The sequence below is a fragment of the Ursus maritimus genome, unplaced genomic scaffold (genome assembly GCF_017311325.1).
Source record: "Ursus maritimus isolate PB19 unplaced genomic scaffold, ASM1731132v1 scaffold_8, whole genome shotgun sequence".
Lineage (NCBI taxonomy): Eukaryota > Metazoa > Chordata > Mammalia > Carnivora > Ursidae > Ursus > Ursus maritimus.
Window position 1 is genome coordinate 48,610,941 of NW_024426996.1, and position 24,654 is coordinate 48,635,594.

The 24,654-nt window shown below is 36.3% G+C and overlaps 1 protein-coding gene and 1 pseudogene across 1 annotated transcript in view; both read right to left on the reverse strand.

Moving 5' to 3' along the window:
- The window catches only part of SLC30A9 (solute carrier family 30 member 9), an 83,274-nt gene that overhangs the window by 50,128 nt on the left and 8,492 nt on the right, over positions 1-24,654 (reverse strand). The window contains exons 2-6 of the mRNA XM_040624949.1: positions 22,664-22,831; positions 8,011-8,073; positions 5,751-5,850; positions 3,963-4,055; positions 3,500-3,582 (exon numbers count right to left, since the gene is read on the reverse strand). Coding sequence (XP_040480883.1) covers positions 3,500-3,582; positions 3,963-4,055; positions 5,751-5,850; positions 8,011-8,073; positions 22,664-22,831 — 507 coding nt within the window. The remainder of the gene's footprint in view (positions 1-3,499; positions 3,583-3,962; positions 4,056-5,750; positions 5,851-8,010; positions 8,074-22,663; positions 22,832-24,654) is intronic.
- On the reverse strand, positions 10,153-12,903 carry LOC103672765 (annotated as a pseudogene).

The window sequence follows — 24,654 nt, forward strand, 5'->3', positions numbered from 1 at the left end:
GGACTTGAAGCTATATTACGAAGCTGTAGTCATCAAGACAGTATATGGTACTGGCACAAAAACAGATGCATAGATCAATGGAACAGAATAGAGAACTCAGAAATGGACCCTCAACTCTATGGTCAACTAATCTTCGACAAAGCAGGAAAGAACGTCAAACAAGAGAGTCTCTTCAACCCACTGCTGTTGGGAAAACTGGACAGCAACATGCAGAATGAAACGGGACCGCTTTTTTACACCACACACAAAAATAAATTCAAAATGGATGAAAGACCTAAATGTGAGGCAGGAAACCATAAAAATCCTAGAGAGAATACAGGCAGCAACTCTTTGACCTCAGCCATAGCAACTTCTTACTAGACGTGTCTCCAGAGGCAAGGTAAACAAAAGCAAAAATGAACTACTGGGACTTCATCGAGATAAAAAGCTTCTGCACAGCGAAGGAAACAATCAACAAAACTAAAAGGCAGCCTATGGAATGGGAGAAGATATTTGCAAACGACATATCTGATAAAAGGTTAGTATCCAAAATCTATAAAGAACTTATCAAACTCAACACCCCAACAAACAAATAATCCAGTTAAAAAAAATGGGCAGAGGAGAGGAAGAGGCATTTTCCCAAAGAAGACATTCAGATGGCTAACAGATCCATGAAAAGATGCTCAACATCACTCATCATCAGGGAAATACAAACCAAAACCACCATGAGATATACCTCACACTAATGGCTAAAATTAACAACTCAGAGAAACAACAGATGATGAGAATGCAGAGAGAGGGGAACCCTCTTACACTACTGGTGGGAATCCAAACTGGTATAGCCACTCTGGGAAACAGCAGAGATTCTCAAAAAGTTAAAAATAGAACTACCCTATCACCCAGCAATTGTGCTACCAGGTATCTACCCAAAGGGTACAAAAATACTGATTCAAAGAAGTACGTGCACCCTGTTGTTTGCAGTAGCACTATTAACAACAGCCAAATTATAGAAAGAGCCCAAATGTCCATTGACTGATGAATGGAAAAAGAAAGTGTGGTGTATATATACGATGGAATATTACTCAGCCATCAAAAAGAATGAAACCTTGCCATTTGCAACAGTGTGGATGGAGCTAGGATATTATGCTAAGCAAAATAAGTCAGTCAGAGAAAAACAAATACTCTATGATTTCACTCATATGTGGAATTTAAAAAACAAAACAGATGAGGGGCGCCTGGGTGGCGCAGTCGTTAAGCGTCTGCCTTCGGCTCAGGGCATTATCCCAGCATTCTGGGATTGAGCCCCACATCAGGCTCCTCTGCTAGGAGCCTACTTCTTCCTCTCCCACTCCCCCTGCTTGTGTTCCCTCTCTCGCTGGCTGTCTCTGTCAAATAAATAAAACCTTAAAAAAAAAAAAAAAAAACAGATGAACATAGGGGAAGGGAACAAAAAAAAAAGGAAAGGGAGGCAAACTATAAGAGACTCTTAACTACAGAGCACAAATTGAGGGTTGATGAAGGGGAGGTAGGGACAGGATGGGCTAAATGGGTGATGGGTATTAAGGAGGGCACTTGTGATGAGCACTGGGTGTTATATGTTAAGTGATGAGTCACTAAATTCTACTCTTGAAACCAGTATTACGCTATACGTTAACTAACTGGAATTTAAATAAAAACTTGAAACAAAATAAAATTTTAAAAATAAAAAGTAGGTAACTCCAAAAAAAGAAAGAAAATATTCAGAACATACAAAATTAAGAGTTAAAATCTATCAAAAAATTACAAAAATCAATTTAAGAAGACACACAATAGGCGTAAAGGATATAAAAATTATCACAGAATTAAAAAAAATAAACATATTAAAAGATAACCAGTAGTCACCAGAGAAACTCAAAATTAAAGATACCATCTGTTGCCCATCAAATACACAACAAAGTTAAAACAATGGTAACATGCAGCGTTGTCAAGGGTATGAGGAAATAGTCACCCTCATACACTCTAAGTGTAAATGTAAACTGGCACCATATTCCTTCAGAGAATATTTTAACAAATTTTAAAATGCCCATGTCCTTTGACCCTGAAATACTACTAACACTTTACCCCGTGTATTTGTAATAAGAGCATAATATATTATTACATATTTAACAAATATGACATTCACTAATGTGTTCTTTGTAATGGTAAAAAAAAAAAATTGGAGAACCTAAAGCTAATTACATCCATACAATGGAATACTACTCAGCTATTAAAAAGAATGAGAGAGAGGTAGATCTCTGTATGTAGACATGGGAAGATGTTTATGGTTAGACTGGTAAGTATAAAGAACAAGATGCAAAACAATAGGTACAGTGTCACCCAATTAATGTTTAAGTGAAAAAAATGTATGTATATAAATTTGAAAATGCATCAAAAATATTCTGGGTAGATATATCCCGAACTGCCAGCAACAGTTATCTACAGGAAGTAAAATGAGATGGTAACTAGAGAGAATGAAAGGAGACTTTTTATTCTTTATATTTTTGTATTCTTTTTTAAATCACAAGTGTGCATCACCTTTGTCATTAATGCATACATATATATAAATATATATATAAATCAAAGAATTATCTAAATTACATTTCACATAATCCTGAATTCTAATTCTATAAAGGTGGCTTTGTCACTCAACTACTGGATTGTTAAATGCTCTGAGAGTTTTATTTGCAACTAAATCTGAAGCATCAAGCACAGCGTCTGGTTCACAGTAAATGTTTGACAAATATTTGCTGAATGAATTAAAGCAGAAATGGGGGCAGGGAGCACCTGGGTGGCTCAGTCAGTTAAGCATCGACTTTTGGTTTCAGCTCAAGTCATGATCTCATGGGTCATGAGATCAGCCTGGCATCAGGTTCTGCATTTAGTGGGGAGTCTGCTTCTCTCTCTCTCCCCTTCCCTCTACCCCTCCCCCAACTCATGCGACTCTCTCTCTCTCTGAAATAAATCTTTAAAAAAATTTAAAAAGTAAAGTAGAAATGGAGAAACTGAATTAACAGACTTTTCCATAAGAAAGCACTACCTCTTTTAGAACAAGTATAATCTTCAAATCAGACCATAAATTGTAATATTCATATATCTTATAATAAACCACCAACCAGCTTTGTTTCCTCTCATCATCTTTAAAGAGCTATAGAGGAGAAAACCAGAAAAATAAGAAACTGTTTTTATTTTATTTTTTTAAGATTTTATTTGTGAGAGAGAGCAAGCACGCATGCACACAAGCAGGGGGAGGAGAAGCAGGATCCCCATTGAGCAGGGAGCCCGATGCGGGACTCAATCCCAGGATCCTGAGATCATGACCTGAAGGCAGACACTAAACCAAGTGAGCCACCCAGGTGTCCCAATACTGTTTTTAAAAAAGTGGCAACTGGTATTTGCTAGAACCAACAGAGCCAAAGCCAAGAGGCATACAACTACTAGGGAGTGCAATTATTACCTACAAGTTTCCTTTCAATTAACTCCATTTGAAATTGGATATACTTACTTTCTCTGTACTCTATTTCTGCTTCCTTACGCAGTTTTTTCTCTCTGGCAAGAGCTTCCGGGCTTCCCCAAACTTCCAAAGATCTGTGCATACACACATAGCCATCAATAATAGACCATTTTAATGACTTTATTGTAATCATAATTAAATTAAGATGAACTATAACTACATGAGGATCTTACAATAAAGCATAAGGTCCTTTAGGAAAAATATAAAGCACTTAAGAAATTTTTCTAAATTAAATCTAAACAGTAAGAGTAAATTCAACAGCAAATTTTCTTCTAAATTATCACATACTTTTAGTTAACTAGTACATACTAGTAATTCGCAAACAAGTTTGCAAAGATGAAAATACTTTGCTTTTAAAATACATCATTTAAAAACCTCTGAGTCTATCTACTATGGGTTTTTATTAATACAAAATTTGGCTTGTACATTTATTTTAAAAGAAGTATGTTCTTACTTTGCCTCCACATCTGATCTCAAGTATACAGTAAAGGACTCGGTATCTTCATGAGGACTTCGTCGTCTGATTTTCCGAAGTTGTTCTAGATCACTGAAGAAAGAAACATGCTGAATTTATTCAGAAAAGGTTCATATAATTTTTGTTCTTAGAAGCATTATTAGGGGTGGATAAAAGCCACTACCTAGATCCTGATCTTTAAAGGCTATACAGATCAGTTTAAAGATGGCATTTTGTACACAAAAATTGGTCTAGAGACAGTGAAAAAATTAAAATTATTCTTGATGCTCACTAAAAATACCATAACATAATATGCAGAGATTCAACTCTTTCATTGGTGTTTGCACTTTATCTGCTATGGACACCCCAATGCAATGTCTGATGTATGAAAAAAAAGTGGAAAATACATGGCTTAGAGTACCATCCTCTACTTAGGAATTTAAATTCAAAATTTATAGTCATACTTGTTTATATCCAGATTAATACTAAGTGGTGATACTAAATGGTAATACTATTTATAGGTATAAAGTCATAAAGAGTATCTGTCAATTCTGTTATTTATTTTCCATTCTCTTGAATTCTGAAAGGTTTATGTATTCATCAAGTCACTGCTAAATAGTCATTCTAAATTTGATCACTGTACTTCCTACAGAAATTTTATAAGAGTTATGAAAAGGCCTATAAATAAAAAGCTGGTATAAGTTCCAAGAAATTAAACTTGGGAGTTTATTGGGTACTTGGCTGGCTCAGTAAGTGGCGCGTGCGACTCTTGATCTTCGGATTGTGGTTTTCAGCCCCACGCTGGGTATAAAGATTACTTAAAAATAAAATCTTTAAAATAAATATAGTACAGTACAATAAGTCAACAACCAACCATCACATATTAGTAAAAAGCTTGGACAAGGTATCAAAGATATGTATTCTAACCCCCTGATGCTGACTCAGTAAATGAGCTGGGTCATCACTGACATCTTTACTATGTTTCCTGGCCTACAATGTGGAGACAGCAATACCTAATCTACTTAATTGACAAAATTTTTGTGAAAACTAAATGAAATACTTCATGTGAAACAGGACACTGTTTTACATCAATGTCCCAAATGGCTGTTAATAGTTATGGGGGTTATAAAACTGATTATAAGAATTCTTATTTCTTGATAATATATCATAGAGGATGTGACCAGGAGGGAGAGGGAAAAAAAGGCTAAATCTGATGACTAAATTGCCAAGAAATTTTCCATGTATTATGGCTTTTTTAGGCAGACACAGAAAGGAGGGGGAAATTTTTAATTTGTGACAAATATCTCAACAAATCTCTATGATTACAAGAAATTAATATCAAAAAGATATCAGAAGAACTTTATGCTCAACAGAGTTGGAGTGTGAACATAAATGTAACTAAATTACTCAACTCTGCTAGCCAAATAAACCAGAAACTTTAAAAAGTTAAACATAAAATTACACCAATATCTTATTGATAAGATAATATCTTATCTGCCACATATTAACATAATAATAAAACTCCTACGGTTCTTGTGTGATATAGACATTTTGAAAAACCTGCTTTTTTAAGATACCATGAAAGACTAATTGCTCACACTGAAGCAGAGTTCAGTTTAATAAGCTAACAATTTTAACATTTTTTTAACTGAACAAAATGGTTCTTCAGTTTAGGAAGGAGTCATGGGAAAGTTTCCACATGGAGAGTAGCAAGTACCACATCCTAAGAAATAAATGGTTACTTAGATTAGACAGAACTACAACATTTAAAAACAACAGCTGCTGTACCTGGATTTAAGGCAGAACTCGTTTATTGCTCTGACTCCAGTGATGAAATTATTCTGAGTGTACTTCGGTCCATATTCCCTCTTCTTAAGGACTGCTTTGACTAAATTCAAAAATACAAAAAAACATAACCAATATGCACATTAGAAATGACATTCGAAGATGAACATATGCTGATACTTAAGTGGGTTCACTAATGAATTTCATAGAAAACTGATGTTTCTCCTGATGCAATGAATGCATCAGAAGAAGACAATCTCCCAAGTGCAGAATAGGACAGAGTTCCATTTGTAGCCATCTAGATTTTATCTCCATAGTCACCTGCCACTGACGCCAAAATGTCAATCCTTTGTCTAACGGAAACCCTGTATAGGTATTCCTGGTCTGTTTAAATTGTACTAATACAATATAAATTGTCTAGGGTCTAAAAATAATAATAATAAATTGTCTGGGGTCAAATGAAAATGAAGTTTCAATAAGAAAATTACATGCTTGTTCAATGTTTTTCAAACTGTAGGTGAAACCAGCATTTTAAAAATGCTTCATTTAAAAATGAAAATAGAAAGTGATCAAAGAGTACCACATACAATAAATAAGTACTTTTTGTGAAAACTTTTGTTTCAGTTACATACAATAACATGTATATATATATATGTGTGTGTGTGTGTGTGTATACATGTGTGTGTATATATATATGTATGTATATATATATGTATACATATATATAGTAGGTCCTTAGTATTTATGTGAGTTGCAGTCAAAAGAGCAAGAAGGCTGCTAGACTTTTCACATAGTCCATAAGAAAGCTGAAGTGAACATAAGAAATATCTTAACAGTTAAAAATTACAGAAAGTGTATTACAGATTATAGGTAAAATATTGCCTTCTAGTAAATCGTTTCCCTTTTACCAAGATCAAATTGTTCATTAAAAATCCCAGAGGTATCAATAACAAAATACTAATTTGGTATCAATTATAGTTTGTGAATTAAAAATTACACTCAATATAGGTCTATATTTATAAATCATTATAAAGTGAGGCTTTTGGTCATATGACATAGATAAATAAAATAGGCAAATATCTGAAGAGCAAGGGCAAAACAACAGAAAGTCATATGTTCCGTTTCAAACTGTCACCCTGTTACTTCTTTTCTATTCTCATACATTAATTAATGAGTTTTCCACTGTACTTTGAAGTGGAAAGAACAAATTAAGACTAAAATGATTCATCACTACAGTAGGTAAAAAAGACTCAAAATAATATATTAACAATTAAAATCAAATGCACAAATAATAAGAACATTCCAAACATAAAGTTCAATATAAAAATAAAAACTTTATTTGAAAAAACTACATCCAAGGAAGTTCAGGTTTCTTTTTCCATGAGTTTCAAGTCTCTAAACTGCCCTACTCTAATGATCCTAAAATTCTATATCCAGATGAGCTCCTCTGGAGCAAAGAACTACTTCTTCCTTTTAAAAGATGAGTTTTTTTAAATTACTTTTTAAAGATTTCTTCAAAGTATATAGAAATCCCTATTGGCCTGTCCCAGCCCAGATTACTGACGATGATGACGGCAATTATGTTAATTATTCTTAACTGTAACTGTATACTACGGATCATCTTTAAGATTATCCTAGAAAAGAAATCCCATTTTTAGCACAATCTTACAGGGAGAAAACTTTGGCCCAAGGTAAGTGCCCAAGGCCATACAGCTAGTACATGCTGGAGCCACAAACTGAGTCCACTTTTGTCTGATGCCAAAGCCATGGTGCTTCTAGTCACAGTTACTGGCTCTGCACAACATGCTGCTTGGAGACAGGAGCCTATCATTACAAAGAGCAGAGCTGCAAAGAAGAATGCCTTCGTCATTCAGTTATTCCTAAAAGAGAAAGTTGGACAAGAATGTCCAAAATCTATCTGGATTTGAACATGCTGTAACTGAAAGGTATTGGTCTCTTTTTCTTTAATCACATTACTTTTCTAAAAATGATAAAGCAATTGATGACTTTTATTTGCCATTACTCCCTTCTTTGGGCTTTCGAAAAAACAATTACCACAAAATTTATAACCAGAATGCAAAGTGAACTTCAGTAGAAAATTAGCTTATAAGCAGGAGAATAAATCTTTATGGTAGGTATAAAGAAAAGTAAAAATGGACTGTACACTCAGAATAATATAAATATACAGAGCTCTATATAAACTAATTTTGTACATTTAAATCAAAACACCATTATAATAAAAAATAGAATAAAATATATTTACCTCTTACTTGGAGAGATTCTTGCTTAATAAGTGGAGCTTTCAGTTCAGCACCTATATTTTCTGCTATAAAGTTTATTTAAAAAGTAACAATAAGTAGTTGCTTTCATACAAACCTATAAACTTAATATTAGCTAACAATCTGGCAATATATAAAAAAGATAATATATGACAGACCAAGTTGGATTTATCCTAGGAATTCAAGAATAGTCAAACATTAGTAAAACTATTAATGCCCCTCATTAACATACTAAAGGACAAAAGCTATAAAATCATTTCAGAAGCTAAAGAAAAAGCATTCACTAAAATTCAACACCCATGCAAGTTCCAAACTTTTTTGAAAATTATCACAAAAAGGAATTTCCTTAGAAAATAAACCTCTAACAAACGCAATGGTGAAAATTTAGATGCATTTCTTTAAAATAAGGAATAAAACGAGGACACACACTACAAATCCTTTTACTCAAAACTACACTAGAGGAGTGCCTGAGTGGCTCAGTCGGTTAAGCAACTGACTTTGGCACAGGTCATGATCTCAGGGTCCTGGGATTGAGACCCGTGTCGGGCTCCCTGCTCAGCGGGAGGCTGCTTGTTCCTCTCCCTCCGCTCCCTGCTTTTTCTCTCTCTCTCAAATAAATAAAATCTTAAAAAAAAAAAAACAACCCAATTCTAGAGATATTATTCAATGAGGAAAGGATGACTACCAAGTGGTTACTGCAACAACTGTACAATTCCCTCCCCCACAAAATAAATGAATAATTAGATAAAAATCAAAAATTAAACCTATCTCACCCCATAAACAGCCAATTTCAGGTGGATTAAGGACTTACATGTTAAGGCATTTACAGGCCTAACAGACAACAACAGAGAATATTTTTAGCTAGAGACAGATTTCTTAAACAAGAAAAAATGAAATTAAAATTCAAAACTTCTGTCCATCAAAAGATCCTTTAAAAAAAAAAAAAAGAAAAAGAAAAGCCTCAAATTGGGAGAAGATACTTCTAACAAATAGGATAAACAGAGCATAACTATCATATTTAAGAATTCTTCCACATCAACAAGAAAAAGACAACTCGTTAGAAAAACAGAGCAGAAGACAAGAATAAGAAGGAAAGGAAATACAATTAACCAATAAACATATGAAGAAATGGCTGCCTCATTATGGACAAAATTCAAACGAAACCACAAGAAGCCATTTTACAACCATCAGATTTGAAAAAATGAAAAAATGTATCAATATCTAATGTTGGCAAGGATACGGAGCAATGGGAATTCATACACTGCGGTGGAAATATAAACAGGCACAATTATCTTGCTAAGCAAGTTGCCATTATCTGATACAGATGAACATAAGCATAGCTTATGACCTAGCAAATTCAACTTCTAAGCCAATATATTTGACTTAATAGAAACTTGCACAAGAGTACAAGGAGAAAAGTGTATGAGTGTTTCAGAGCAGCACTGTTCTGTTGCTTCAAACTGGAAACCCAAATGTCCATAAGCATGAGAAAAGACAGACCATGTTTTAGTCACAGATTTTATACAGTAGTGAATATAATAAATATAATGGTTATCTTTCTTTGAGCCTTTACTATGTGACAACCACTATTTACTCTAAGCACTTCACATTTATCAACTCATTTAATTCACACAACCGTCTAAAGTACCTACTCTAATTATCTACACAAAAATTAATGAACCAGACACATACACTTTTAGGATAAAGCTTAGTAAAATTTAATGAAAAAAGTAAATCACAAAAGCATACACCCAATAAGTTATCACACAATAAAGTATAAAAACAAGCTAAACAATTAGAGATACATACAAATATCTCAATCTATTCTCTTTCTTAGAAATCAACAGAAAATTCAGGACACTTTGGTTTTTCCTGTGTTTTTTTTAAATACAGATTTCTCTATCTTAAGAGATCAAGAGTTGCAGGCTCCACCAACTCAGCCAGCCAGGTACCCCTCAAAACACTTTTTTTTTTTAAAGATTTAGGAGGAAGAGGGGCAGAGGGGGAGGGAGAGGAAGAGGGATAGAATCCTAAGACGACTCCACACTGAGTGCAGAGCCCAACTCGGGGCTTGACCCCAGAACCCTGAGACCATGACTTAGCCAAAACCAAGAGTAGGACGCCCAACTGACTGAGGCAACCAATCACTCCAAGATACTTTATTTTTAAAACAGGTCATAACACTAAGCTTTTGGCCCATTCTGCCAATGTGTAAGCTATAAACGACTGCTCAGCAGCTGAGGCACTCTTCAGTGGCATGTTTGAGAAGTGAATGAAAATCCTATAAAAGCAAATATTCAAATAGTTTCCACAGGAACACAGATAGCTGACCCCATCTCCTAGCCTTCCATATTGCTGCATCTGTGCCAACCCTACATACAAAGACATTTCAAAACTAGCAGTAATTAAGTTAAATGGTCCCCCCACATCCCACCATTCAAGCTAAACTCGAAGTTAACAGCTACAGGAGGGGCACCTCCGCGTGAATTCTGGCTGAAGCATCCCCCTGGCAACAGGAGATGCTTCATCCACTCTCCCGAGCACAGGACACAGGCAGAAGGCTGACGTCCTACTCCTCCGCTTCGGGCGGGAAGTCGTGGTTCTGGATTTGCTGCATCAGTTGCCATGCTGGCCCCGACATCTTATAGTACATAGGGGGCCTCTGGTACCCAACCAGAAGCAGCAGCAACAGTGTGAGCACCCACGTTTTCAAAGGGCATCCAACTACCCACATGCATCTTGGACAAATCACAGCTCTCAACAATGTGATGAAGGGCGTCACATGTTGGTCCCAATACACTAGTTGAACAGTACCTCGCCTCTGGTTTCAGTCTCTTCTGCAGAAGGGGCTTCACATGTGCATGATCATAAAGGATCCAATTAAATGATCCATATACTCCATCACTCACGTAATACATAAAGGCTTGTTCACTCAACTCATCCTCGTCATCAGAGCCTGTCTGTTCCTTTAATACGAGTATTTTGGCAATGACGTTAACTGAGCATGAAAGCTGCTGCAACATAATATCTGCCGGGCTCAGCTATGATTCTCAATCCCGAGTCTGACTTTGACAGGAAATACTTGTCCAGTGTTGGATTGATGACGCTGCTGATCTCTTCAAATTTAAGCTTTACGTCCTCAGATCCAGGAAAGCCACCACTGATATCAAGCAGATACACGTTGCAGCCAATCTCAGTTCCCAATGTCAAAGACACAGAAGGCATCAGAGATGGTCTGCACGAAGGTCTCAGGCTCAGACAGCCACTTCCCACATGGGAGCTGACACTGATGACATCAATATTTAGCTCTCTCACCCACTCCAAAAGAATCCTGCTGGTTTTGAGTGTGGCACCAAATTTAGCACTGAGACAGACTGCTTTGGAATCATCAGTGGCAATTCACAAAACCAACTTTGCCTTTGAATGTGCCTTGGCAGCTTTCATCAATTCAACTTCACTATCCAAAAGTCATCATCTGGACTCCATTATTGGCAACGTACTTAATCTGAGACACTTGTTTACAAGGATCTGCACAGATAATCCTCTCTGGAGGCACCCTTAGACTCTGCACCAATTGTATTTCAGTCTTCCTGGCACAGTCAAATCCTGTCCCAAAGGCAGCTTGGGTCTTCACTATAGTTCTATCATTGCATTTGAATGCATGAAAGGGGGTGACCCAAGGAAGAGCTTTTAACCATCTCAGATGTTTCTTTAGAATGTCTCGCAGGTCTTCAATGTAGAAGGCATCCTTATTATCAGAAGACAAAACTTCGTTAATTTTTGGTCCAGAATGTCCTTGGCAGTAAAGCCTTCACGGAGGAAATGGCAGTCAAACTCTGCATTACCAAAGTTGTATTTTACATAGAGATAAGAATGAGGAGGAGGAAGAAAATGCTGGTGTAGCAGATCAAGAGGATAATCCTAAGAGCAAAGAACTTGAGCAGCTGAGATAGTAGAGGATCCAGAACACGTCTTTGAAAACATGTAATAAAATGTGTTTCCACATATTTAGATGTATCGGTGTACTTAAATGATACGCAGCACCATGAAATCTGACGACTCGAGTAGTGGTACATTTGGACTTCTGCCATTTTACTGTTTTCAGTTTACCATCCCTTTTTCTTTTTTTTGCTTTTATTTTTATTTTGCCTTTCTTGCCATCTGTTAGATTGATGTTATCTACATCTTCTTCCCGCCCCATCCCCTATGATGGTCTGAAATTTGTTATATTTCTTTTAAGATTCCACTTAAAAATTTAATACACTTTCCTGTAAATCTTTCTAATCTGTAAAGTTATTCAGTATCTCAACTTTCCTCTAAACAAGAAAGAAAACGTTTAATCACGGAAAGCTTCTTTGATCTTATTACTCTTGACTAAAATTTTAGCATTTAATATTTTAAAAGGCTGTTCTTGTTTTTATCATCAATAGTTAATTTTACCCACACATTTTATCCCTTTCTTGCTCTTCATGGTCTCTTTTACATCCCAATGCTTTTTTCTTTTTTTTTCAAAGATTTATCTGAGAGAGAGAGAGTGCGCGCGCACACACAAGCAGGGGGAGTGGCAGGGGGAGAAGAAGCAGGCCCCCCAGCTGAGCAGGAAGGCCGACACAGGGCTCGATCCCAGCACTCTGGGATCATGACCTGAGCCGAAGACAGACATTTAAACTACTGAGCCACACAGGCGCCCCTCCAATGCTTTTTTCCCTCTGGTTTACTCTGTATCTTACACAAATACATACTTTAAGTTTCTTTTTTTTAATGTGGGTGGGTTAATAGTAAATGACATTCATCTTTCTAGATGTGAAATATTTTTATTTTACCTTCACTCTAGACTGGTTATTTAGACCAGTGTAAAATTCTAGAGTAACATTCATTTTTCCTTTTACCCTTTCATAGATGTTACTCCAAATCACTCCTCCCTGTGTTTTCTGCATATTATGACAGATAAAAAGTCTACCTCAAAAGAGCAACAACTGGACTGACAGCATTTTCAGTTTTCTCTTTGGAAGCTTTTAAGTTGGGCTGTTTCTTGTTTTTGCTTTCGTTTTTAAATCTGTGAATTTCTTTTTACTTAACCTGCTTAGTATTCAAAGTGTACTTTTGATATGAAGATTCTTATTTTGCCAAAATCTCAAAAATTCTTATCGTCACTTTATATACTTCTCCACCATTTCTCTATTCTCTCTGAAACAGCCTATTAAATGTAGGCTAGAGCTTCATGCCTCTTAAATGCCTTTTCATTTTTTTTTGAAAATCTTTTTGCTTTTCTATGCACACTGAGGGTCAACTTCAATGTACTAATCCTCTACTCGATGATGACTATTTAATCTCTTAAACTTTTTAAAAAAGATTCACTTATTTATTTATTTTAGAGAGTGAGAATGAGCGGGAGGGGTAGGGGGAGAGGGAGAGAGAAACTAAAGCAGACCCCACACTGAGCCCAATGCAGGGGTCGATCCCAGGACCCGAAGATCATAACCTGAGCCAAAACCAAGAGTCAGACACTTAACCAACTGCACCACCCAGGTGCCCCTAATCTATTAAATTTTTATTTTAGTGACTACATACACTTTCATTTCTAAGATTTCTAGTTGGCTCTTTTCCAGATTTATTTGTTCTGGTTTTACTCTGCCAGTTTATTTCAAAATATGAATACTTCATTTATTTTTTTGAGGATATTAAACTTATTTTAGAATCACCTACAGTTAATACACATTTGATTTTGTTGGCTTTCTTACAACTACGATTTTTCCTGTATTTTTATTTTTTTATTGATATAATTGACATATAAGATTTTATAAGTTTAGGGGTGCGTGGGTGGCTCAGTCGTTAAGTGTCTGCCTTCGGCTCAGGTCATGATCCCGGGGTCCTGGGATTGAGCCCCACGTCAGGCTCCCTGCTCAGTGGGAAGCCTGCTTCTCCCTCTCCCACTCCCCCTGCTTTTGTTCCCTCTCTCGCTGTGTCTCTCTCTGACAAATAAATAAAATCTTTAAAAAGAAAAAAAAAGAGTTTATAAGTTTAAGGTGTATAATGCGTTGATTTGAAATTTATATTTCAATATGATCCTTTGTGTACTTTTAAATTTTGGAATTTACAATCTTATTCTGAATAGGATATATCCTTTCACTCTCCTTCTCATGCTTTAGTGCTCAAAACTCAATCTGATCCTTCTGTCTTAAATTAGATTTCCTACTGCCAGTCTGAAATTCCTACCCTTCTATCCAGTCTCCAAACCAGCAAACAGTAGGTTCCACCTCCTGTTTTTCCCTCGCCTCCCTACCCTACAGCCTCCTACAAGACAAAGCCTCACATAACAAATGGAAGAGACTAGTTCAGCCTCCTATATGACAGTGTTTGGGTAAGTTCATTTTTTTACAATTTATTTTTTATTTTTTTATTGTTATGTTAGTCACCATACAGTACTTCATTAGTTTTTAATGTAGTGTTCCATGATTCATTGTTTGTGTATAACAACCAGTGCTCATTGCAATATGTGCCCTCCTTAATACCCATCACTGGGCTAACCCATTCCCCTACTCCTCTCCCCTCTGAAACCCTCAGTTTGTTTCCCGGAGTCCACCATCTCTCATGGTTCGTCTACTCCTCTGATTCCCCCCTTCATTTTTCCCTTCCTTCTCCTAACGTCCTCCATGCTATTCCTTATGTTCCACATATAAGTGAAACCATATGATAATTGTCTTTCTCTGCTTGACTTATTTCACTTAGCATAATCCCCTCCAGTTCCATCCATGTCAATGCAGATGGTGGGTATTCATCTTTTCTGATGGCTGAGTAATATTCCATTGTATGCATGGACCACATCTTCTTTATCCATGCATCTGTTACAGGGCATCTCGGCTCCTTCCAGTTTGGCTAAGTTCAAACAATGAGCCTGACTCCAGCACCTGGCTATGCATGTAGCACCTGTAGATCCATTACCCTAACCAAACCAAACCACTGTTTGCTAATGCCTGATTACAGACCAGAATCCAGCACCTTCTGTTACACTCCTTGGACATAGCACATCTTTTTTTGAGTCCAGTTGTTTCTTCAGTTTTCTCTTCCTATATTTTATTTATTACTCGAGGGGAAGTAGAACAGATACCTCAAAGCATCTATTCACAATGCCATCTTGATCAGAATTTCTGCCTTAGCCACTGATTTACCTTTCTTCAAGGCTTTTAAGGATAAATTAAATGCCAACAGACTAGGCACTAACAAAGGCAAAACTCTCTTTGAAATAAAAGCAAAGGGCGCCTGGGAGCCTCAGCTGGTTAAGCACCTGCCTTCCACTCAGGTCATGATCCCAGCACTGGGCTCCCTGCTCAGTAGAGACTCTGCTTCTCCTCCCTCTGCTCCTCTCTCTCTCTCTCTCTCTCTCGCACGCACACGCACCAAAATAAATAAAATCTTCAAAAATAAAAAAAAATGAAACCAAAAATCTTACATCTAATTTTTAGTATATTCCTAGGGTTTTTTTAGTGAAAGCCACTGGAGAAATGACTTAACAGGGTATATTATGTTTTGATAACTAAAACATATACCCAGAATCCAAAACTATCCATCAAATCCTAAGTAGGTTATGATAATATATTGGTAAATTAAAGATAACCTTAAAAACACTCCTACTTAGGTGTGCCTGGCTGTCTCAGTCAGTAGAGCATGAACCCCTTGATGTCAGGGTTTTGAGTTTAAGCTCCACGTTGGGTATAGTGATTACTTAAAAAATAAAAAAATAAATTTAAGGGGTGCCTGGGTGGCTCAGTCACTTGAACGTCTGCCTTCGGCTCAGGTCATGATCCCAGGGTCCGGGGATCGAGCCCTGCATCTGGCTCCCTGCTCAGCAGAGAGTCTGTTTCTCCCTCTCCATCTGCCCCTCTGCCCACTTGTGCTCTCTCTTTAATAAATAGATAAAAAATATTTAAAAAATAATAATAAATGAATTTAAGATACACTAATTAATAACTACAACTTGTAACATTTGACATTGAACAGTTCAATAATATTTTGTTTATCTTTATTTGCAAATTCTAAAACATCTTTATAAAATCTATATATCAATTTCTTAAAATTTTGTTTTGGGGGAGAGTAGAGTAGGGCAGACAAAACTGAAGGAAAAGCTTTTAAAACTCACCTAGTATCTGAAAAACTAAAACTATTGTCAAAAGCTCTTTTCCACAATGATCAAAGTAATTCAACCACATCACATGAAATGAGTTGTTCTAAGAATGGTATTTCTGGATATTTTTCTCAAGATGCTACTAATAATATAGTGCTAAGAATCATAAACAAGAAATGCTAGTAAATGGTTCAAACACATGTATGAATACTTATTTTGCACACCAACATCTTAACTTATACTGTGTCACTGGAGTAGAATCCTTATGATTTCAATAAATAACTAGACAGTCTATCCATGAATATCTCTAGACACTTGTTAAAAGCTCAACTCCTGGCTGTTTGCCACACATCTGCTGTCATTAGCAAAATTAAAACTAATTTTACTAAAATTTAAAACATCTGAATGCTCCTTAAAAATTTAAGGATTCCTTAGCAAGTCTCTGCCTCTTAATGAGCTGTTCCTGACTTTACCATGTGATTTGAATTATTCAAAAGTCAATCTCAAATCCTTAAATATACAAATTATCTTTCAATCAAGCAATTACTTGCTGTCTATCTAATGGCTAACAAGTTCTAATTTGGCCTAAGCAAATTCTGAAAAATTGAGCCCAAAATAAAACCATCAATAAACAATGTATTTCTAATATAAGAGAATAAATGAACATTTTGATTGCAGTCAGCAGAGAAAAAAGAAACCTGGTCATGGACTTCAATTTCAAGCATTTCCTATAGCAGAACCAACATTAAGTACTTTTGCCTGAGTCTATGTTCACCTCAGAAGTGTATTATAACATAGTTTACCTTTAATTATATTATTTCTTCACTTGTTTCTCTTCCTATTTCTATGTTCCAATAAATACGCTTATTTCTGGAACTGAGGGACTCATTACCTCTCCATCCCTTCATCTTCTAACATCAAACTCTCAATCAATATTCGTTCCTGCAGTTCTCCATCATCACAAGGGAAAGACACCAAATTGGCTAAAACTGCACACTAAGCCCAAAGGGAGGATGGGGCTTAGGGAAAAGGATGAAAACACAGTGAAAACAAGCACAGGTTTCTCCAGGAATCTCTGAAATAGTCCCCTGTGAAAGACATCCAGCTAAAGAAAAGGTAGTCTTAAAATGTTTATTATTCCTTAAACATTCTCTTCTTCTGACACCATATTCTCCTTGGTTTTTCTCCTATGTCTCCAGGCTGCTCCTCAAGTAGTCTTTGCAGGTTTCTCCTCTTCCATCTGACCCTTATTCATTGGGCATTTTTGTACTAGAAGATCTTATCTCCTCACTCTGAACTCCCTTCCTGTACTGTCTCAAACACACTCATGACTTCAGTTGTCTCCTGGGTATAGCTAATAACTACTCCCGAATCTCTCCCCAAGTTAAAACTCTGAATTCACTCATTTACAAATATTTATTGAACCCCTACTATAGGTAAACCACTGCCCTAGGCACTAAGGCTCCTGCTCTCCATGGGGCTTTGGAAACAAGTAGTAGATGAGAAATAAGTAAAAGAAATATTGAAAATATCAATCAGTATTAACTGCTACTTACACAGGGAATTAAAATTAGGCTAATATTAAAGACTGGGTGGCTGCTTTATTTTTTTAAAGGTTTTATTTATTTGAGAGAGAGAGAGAGAAAGAGAGGGCACGTGCATGTGCGTACACAAGCAGGCAGAGGGAGTGGAAAAAGCAGATTCCCTGCTAAGCAGGGAGCCCCATATGGGGCTCGATCCCAGGACCCTGGGATCATGACCTGAACCAAAGGCAGACGCTTACCGACTGAGTGGTTGGCTACTTTAGATGAAGTGATTAAAGAATGACTTTGTGCAGAGGTGACATTCTAACAAAGATGTAAATGACCGGAAGGGGTTAGCCATGTGTAGAAGGACACCTTGGAAAGAGAAAGCACCTAGAACAAAGGCCCTATAATGAGAACAAGGTTTATATTTACTAGGAACCAAAAGAAGACTGGTTTGGCTGAAACATAATGAGCATGAAAGAGAGCGGAAGCAAGGATCCCAGGGAGAAGGCAGTAATACAGCCAAGAGATGATGATGTCTCACAGCAGAAAAGTAGCATACCCAACTGCCTACCAGTCATCTGTTAAGATGTCACAGAGGCACCTACAATTCAGATGTCCAAACTAAATCACCATCTTCTCATTAAAATACACTCTCGCTTTGGTATTCCCAATTTTAGAAATCAGTGAATCATCTACACAATCATCCAATCCAGTCAGTAACCAGGCACCATGCTTTACTTGATCCTCTTCTCTTTTCCCTAAATTCAATCACCAAGTCCTAATTATTCAGCTCCTAAATCTCCAGTTCAACTACTCACTTAAAAAAAGCATTGCCATTAACCAACCTAGTCTAGACCCTCACTTGTGTTACTGCTCTCAGTCTCCTTCCTTTCTAATCGGTTTTCCAGTCAGCAACTAATTATCTTTCTAAAATTTTAAATCTGATCAAGCACTTCTCTACTTAAAATACTCTAACAGATTCCCACTGCCTAGGAAAAAAAAGTCCAAACTCCTCAACAAAAATTTGATCTGATTTTGTTTACCTCCTGATATCCCTTGTGCTCTCAAAACTACGAACATCACCACCAGGTCCTATATTCACTAATCTAATCACACTAAATTACTTGCAGTTTTACCTTCTTTCTCTACCATTCATCACACCAATACCTAATTTTCTTTTAGGTCCCCAGTTAGATAACATTTCCTCATGGAAAACTTTCTCAACCACTCAAGACTCAGTCAATACCCCTCTAAGTGCTCCTGCAGCATAGAGTATTTCCTCCATCACGGTATTTACTATACAGTATTACATTTGTTTGCTTAACTTTGTTTTAGTAATTCTCTGTTTTAGTAATAAACTCAGAGTCATTCTATTTTGCTGCCATATAAAAAGTGTTCAATAAATACATCTTGGGGTGCCTGCATGACTAAGTCAGTTGAGCATCCGACTCTTGATTTCGACTCATGTCATGATCTCAGGGACGTGGGATTGAGCCCCAAGTCCAGATCTGCGCTCAAGGCAGAGTCTGCTTATCCCTCTCCCTCTGCTCCTCCCCCTGTTCCATCTCCAAATGAATAAATAAAATCCTTAAAAATAAATACTTCTTGAATAAATTAGTGAATAAAGGCCTTCATTTTAATGCTGCACAGCAGACTAGATACCCTGAACAAAATCTTTTCAAAAAATGATGCAAAGAGGGCAAAAACAAAAGGAAAGCAGAACCTCTACAGAGTAAGTAAGAACACCAAAGCCAACCTTTCCCCTGAGATTTCTGTTGACATTTACAGTCTTTGAGCTTCTACTTCCATTGCTGCAAGGGGCATGAGAGACCAGAGAACAAGACTACATTCTATTCAAGATGGAACATCTAACAGGGACACCCAGAAAAAAAGCTAGACAGACAGTATAGCTGTGAACTAAAAAAAAATTAAAAAATACACACAGAAGGGAACAGCAGGAAAGCATGCCAACCTCTCCTTTGGTGTTAAATAGTGGGGATGAAAAACATAGGGCTAAGTCAGCCCTCACACAAGTTTGCAGTCTGAATTCATGCTACCAAAGTGGCCTAAAAAGTCTAGAGCAAAGAATTTAAGTTAATTTCGTCCCAAGCTGTATTTCTAGCAGCTAACAGAGGCAGAAACAAACTCTATGCAGGAGTGCATCTTCAATCCAGAGAGACTTCAAATAGTTCCAAAATATAAAACTACATGGGAAATGAACAACTCTCAATTAAAAAACACAGATGTGGCATCATGAATGAGTGCACAGAGGAAAAGATAATATAGTAAGAACCAAAAAATTTCAGACAGAATTTTCATTTATAGAATATAAAACAGGGGCGCCTGGGTGGCTCAGTTGTTAAGCATCTGCCTTCAGCTCAGGTCATAATCCCAGGGTCCTGGGATTGAGCCCCGCATTGGGCTACCTGCTCGGCAGAAAGCCTGCTTCTCCCTCTCACAGTCCCCTTGCTTGTGTTCCCTCTCTCACTGTCTCTGTCAAATAAATAAATAAAATCTTAAAAAAATATATATATAATAGACATGTTTAATATGGTATGTAATAAAACAGGAGTTTGAAAACATAAGGAACAAGAGAACAAATAAGCAAGGTGAAAAAGAAACAATTTCTAGAAATGAAAAATATAATCACTGAAATTAAAAACCCAACACACATATCAACCAGTAGATCAGAGGCAAACTAACAAAGGAATTAGCAAACTAGGCAGACCTAAGAAAATAATCCAGAATTCAGGCCGGAAAGATAAAGAAATACAAAATATGACAGAGAGGTTTAGAAACATGGAAAATAAAGCAAGAAGATCTAACATAATTCTAATTAGAGTTCCAAAAAGAGATAAAAGAACTGAGAACTGGCTCAGTCAGTGGAGCATGTGACTCTTGATCTCAGGGTTGAGAGTTCGAGCCCCATGCTGGGTGTATAGATTACTTAAAAATAAATGAGCAAAGGGGCACCTGGGTGGCAGAGTCGGTTAAGTGTCCGACTCTTGGTTTCAGCTCAGGTCGTGATCTCAGGGTCATGAGATCAAGCCCTATATCGGGCTCCGCATCTACTTAGAGTTGCTCTCTCCCTCTCCCTCTGACTCTCCCCACTGCACTTGCTCACTCTCTCTCTCTCAAATAAATAAATCTTCAAATAAATAAGGAAATAAAAAAAAAGAGAGAGAGAGAGAGGGGTGTCTGGGTGGCTCAGACAGTTAAGCATCTGCCTTTGGCTCAGGTCATGATCTCCAGGTCCTGGGATCGAGCCCCAGGTTGGGCTCCCAGCTCAGCAGGGAGTCTGCTTCTGCCTCTCCCTCTGCTTATGTTCTCTCTCAAATGAATAAATAAAATCTTAAAAAAAAAAAAAAAGAGAGAAAGAGAGAGAGAGAGAACTGAGAAAAGGTAATAGAGAGTGACAGAGATTGTAGACTAGATCCTAGAAGCCCAACAAATCTCAGCAGGATAAATACATAGAAATACATACCTAGTCAAATTGCAGTTTACACCAAAGAAAAAGACTCTCAAAATAAAATTAATCAAATTTAAAAAGCAATAAAATAGAAAAGACATGAGAACAAAAGCATGACATGTGACTTCTCAACAGCAAGAGAAGCCAAAAGACACTGGAATAACATCTTAAATGAACCTTTACCATAAAGATCCTCACCTAAAGGAACTTGTATAGGATGCACATCAGACAGAAAAACCAGAGAAATAAGAAAAGATGGTTAACAAAGATTTTAGAGAAATTTGAACAAATAACAATGTATATTGTATAGAAGGGAAAGAGCAGAACAGACACAAAATACTAGCCAATAAAGCATGTAAGTTGGGAGCAAGTGATCAGAATTAAAGCATTCTAAGTTCTTTATATTTTTCAGAAGAAAATGTAAACTTTTTAATTACCTTTAGACTTGGAAGTACATAGAGTATGTAACTCCCAAACAAGTGCATGTATGTGTATGCATATGGGGGAGAGAGATAATGCAATTAGAAAAAAGAAAAAGAAAAAAGAAAAAAAATTTTTAAAGGCAAAAAATAAATTAAAAAAACAAAACAAAACCCTCAAGGAAACTCATGATACAATGGCAGAAATATGCCCAAACATATCAGTGATAACGGTAAATGTAAACAGACTGAATTTCCAATTATAAGACAAAGATTATCAAATCAGGACAAAAAAGGTTAAAGTCAAAGGATTGGAAAATGTATACCAGGCAAATAGTAATAAAATCTGGTAGAGATATTACCAAAAAAAAAAAAAGAGTTGTTACATAAAAAGAAAGGGTGTAATTCATCAGTGTAATGTAATGATTCTAAATGTTTATGTACCTAATAACAAAGCTTCAAAATATATAAAGCAAAATTTTAGGGAGAACTGTTAAAGAAAAGACTGTCAAATCCATCAAGGTTATCATGGCTTAAATGCCTATTTTAGAAGAGAAGGAAGGTTCAGAATTAATGAACAAAACAGCTACCTAATAATTTAAAAATGAATGACAGAATAAACACAAAGAAAGCAGGAGGATATAATTAAGGTAAGAATAAAAATTAACGAAACAGGAAACTAACATACAATATAAATGTTCAAAGCAAAAAGATATTACTTGAAAAAATAAAAAAATGAAGAGCTCTGGCAAGATTAATCAAGAAAATGACAAACACTATTAAGAATGGGGGGGAAAAAGGCTGTAACTATATATGCTGCTAAGAGTATACAAAGACTATTATGAACTTAATGCCAATAAATTAAAAATTTAGATTAAGTGGACAAACTTCCAGAAAAAAACAGAACTTACCAAAACTGAGTCAAAAGCAGAAAAATTAGAAGAAAGTAAATTAGCAGTTTAATAGCTTTCCACAAAGTAAACACTAATTCAGATAGTTTTGTACATAAGCTCTATCAAACATTCTAGGGACAAATAATCTTACAGAAGCTATTTGAGTATACAGAAAAAAAAATTATTTTAAAAGATTTATACATACCTGTTTCATCAAACGATGGTATTTTTTCCACTCTGAGAGTCTGTGATCCCTGTCCTTCTTTTTGAACATTTGTGGAGTATGACTTCACTTGACCCAGTGTACAAATATATGGGTGACTACAGCGAACCATGTCTGAAAAACTTCCCAATGTCACTAAATTCTGCCATTCTACAAGAAAAAAAAATTAATTTCAAACAAACTCACAACAAAGATTTTATACCCAAAGCATACCCACTATTAGAGAGTAATTTTACAGAATAACAAGAAAACTTTCATTCTGCTAAATACCCAAATGCACATGCCAACCCACCCTTTCTATAGAGGTGTTTCACTGATCCCTAGGTGTATGGGGGCTACATTTTGTAAAGAAAAAATAATGATAACATTCCTATTCTCTAATTTGTAAATTTATTTATATGGGAAACTTTTATTTTTTAAATGTCTTTTTTTAAAGATTTTATTAATTTATTTGAGAGGGAAAGAGAGAGAGAGAGAGACAGCGCACGTGAGCAAGAGCAGACAGAGGGGCAGATGGACAAGCAGATTCCTCGTGCAGCCTGACACGGGGCTCGATACCAGCACCCCGAGACCATGACCTGGGCCAAAGTGCGATGTTTAACCCACTGAGCCCACCTAGGAGCCCCTGGAAACTTAAAATATGTAAAATCAGGTAAGACATTCTTATTATTCACCTCTTCTGAAACATCTCTGACATAGAATACTTTTTATTTTGTATGCTTGTTGCATGTTAAAAAAATGTTGGCATAATGTGCTTTTCAGAATAGAGAACTCTGAGAGGGGGGAGGTAAGGAGGACTTCCTACTCAAAATTACCCTATGTCCTTCTTCTGCTAGTTAGAGATTTATTCCTTTCATTTCACAATCAATAAGTGAATTATATTAATCAGTCATTCATACTGTCACTGATTTTTTTTAATCAGATAATTAGATCAACATTTGGTGAGATTCCTCAGTATATAGGAATTCTAATTGAGGGAAGAATAGAAGACTAATTACAAAGCACTTCAGCGGCTGCATCTGGCTGACTGTGGGCTTTGGAGGGCTGCAATACCAAAGAAAAATATATTCCACACTTGCACTGAAGTGGCAGAAAACTAAATCTGTCTCTACTCTCCTGTGACCTTTTTTTTTTTTTTTACTATGAGTACTAGACCTTGAATACCTTGTGAATAATCTACATATTTTTTCAAGTGTTAGGTGAAATAATGAAGTTACATCATTAGAGATAGTCAAGTTTTTCCTGAGAATAGAGAGTTAAGCATTTAAGGACTGAAACTTTTTCTTTCTTTTGTCCTCTAAGGAATCTCTATACCCAACTTGGGGATTGAACTCACAACCCAGAGATCAAGAGTCACATGCTTTACCTACTGAGCCATCCAGGCGCCCCAAGGGTGAAACTTTGTAACTGCTTAATAATGATCTTCCAAAAATGTTAACTCATGTATGTGCATGTACAGATATATGCCTTCCGAAATCAGGAAAATAAAACTTGTCTTAATGACTCAGAGAATTCATCAGGAACATAAGTTATCATGAACGTCAAAGATAAATCGAAAAGCATGAGGAACATAAAGCAGTATAAATATTCACTCAAGCTTCAGGCTTGGAACTTTTTTTGAAAAACTTCCTGATGTCAACTGACTGTTTCACTTACTTGGCAAGTAATTGTTGAAGGCCCAGTATGTTTCTGGTCATTTGCCTCTATTTTTTAAAGGCTTACTCTAAAGTAAAGCAAATATAACAATATACCTCCTTGCACATTAAAATCTGTAGCCTACTAGACAAATCTGTAAAGCAAGGGCTAAAGCAAATTTTCCTAAGAAACTCACCCTCCAGAAAAGCATCTTGTTTACCATGGCCACTGGTGTTCTGACTTGTCAGTCCTATTCAAAGTATCTTTTGTGACTATCACTAACAAAGGCAATATGCCACCCATGCTTTTTTTTCACCCGCTGATCAAATGCTTTTATG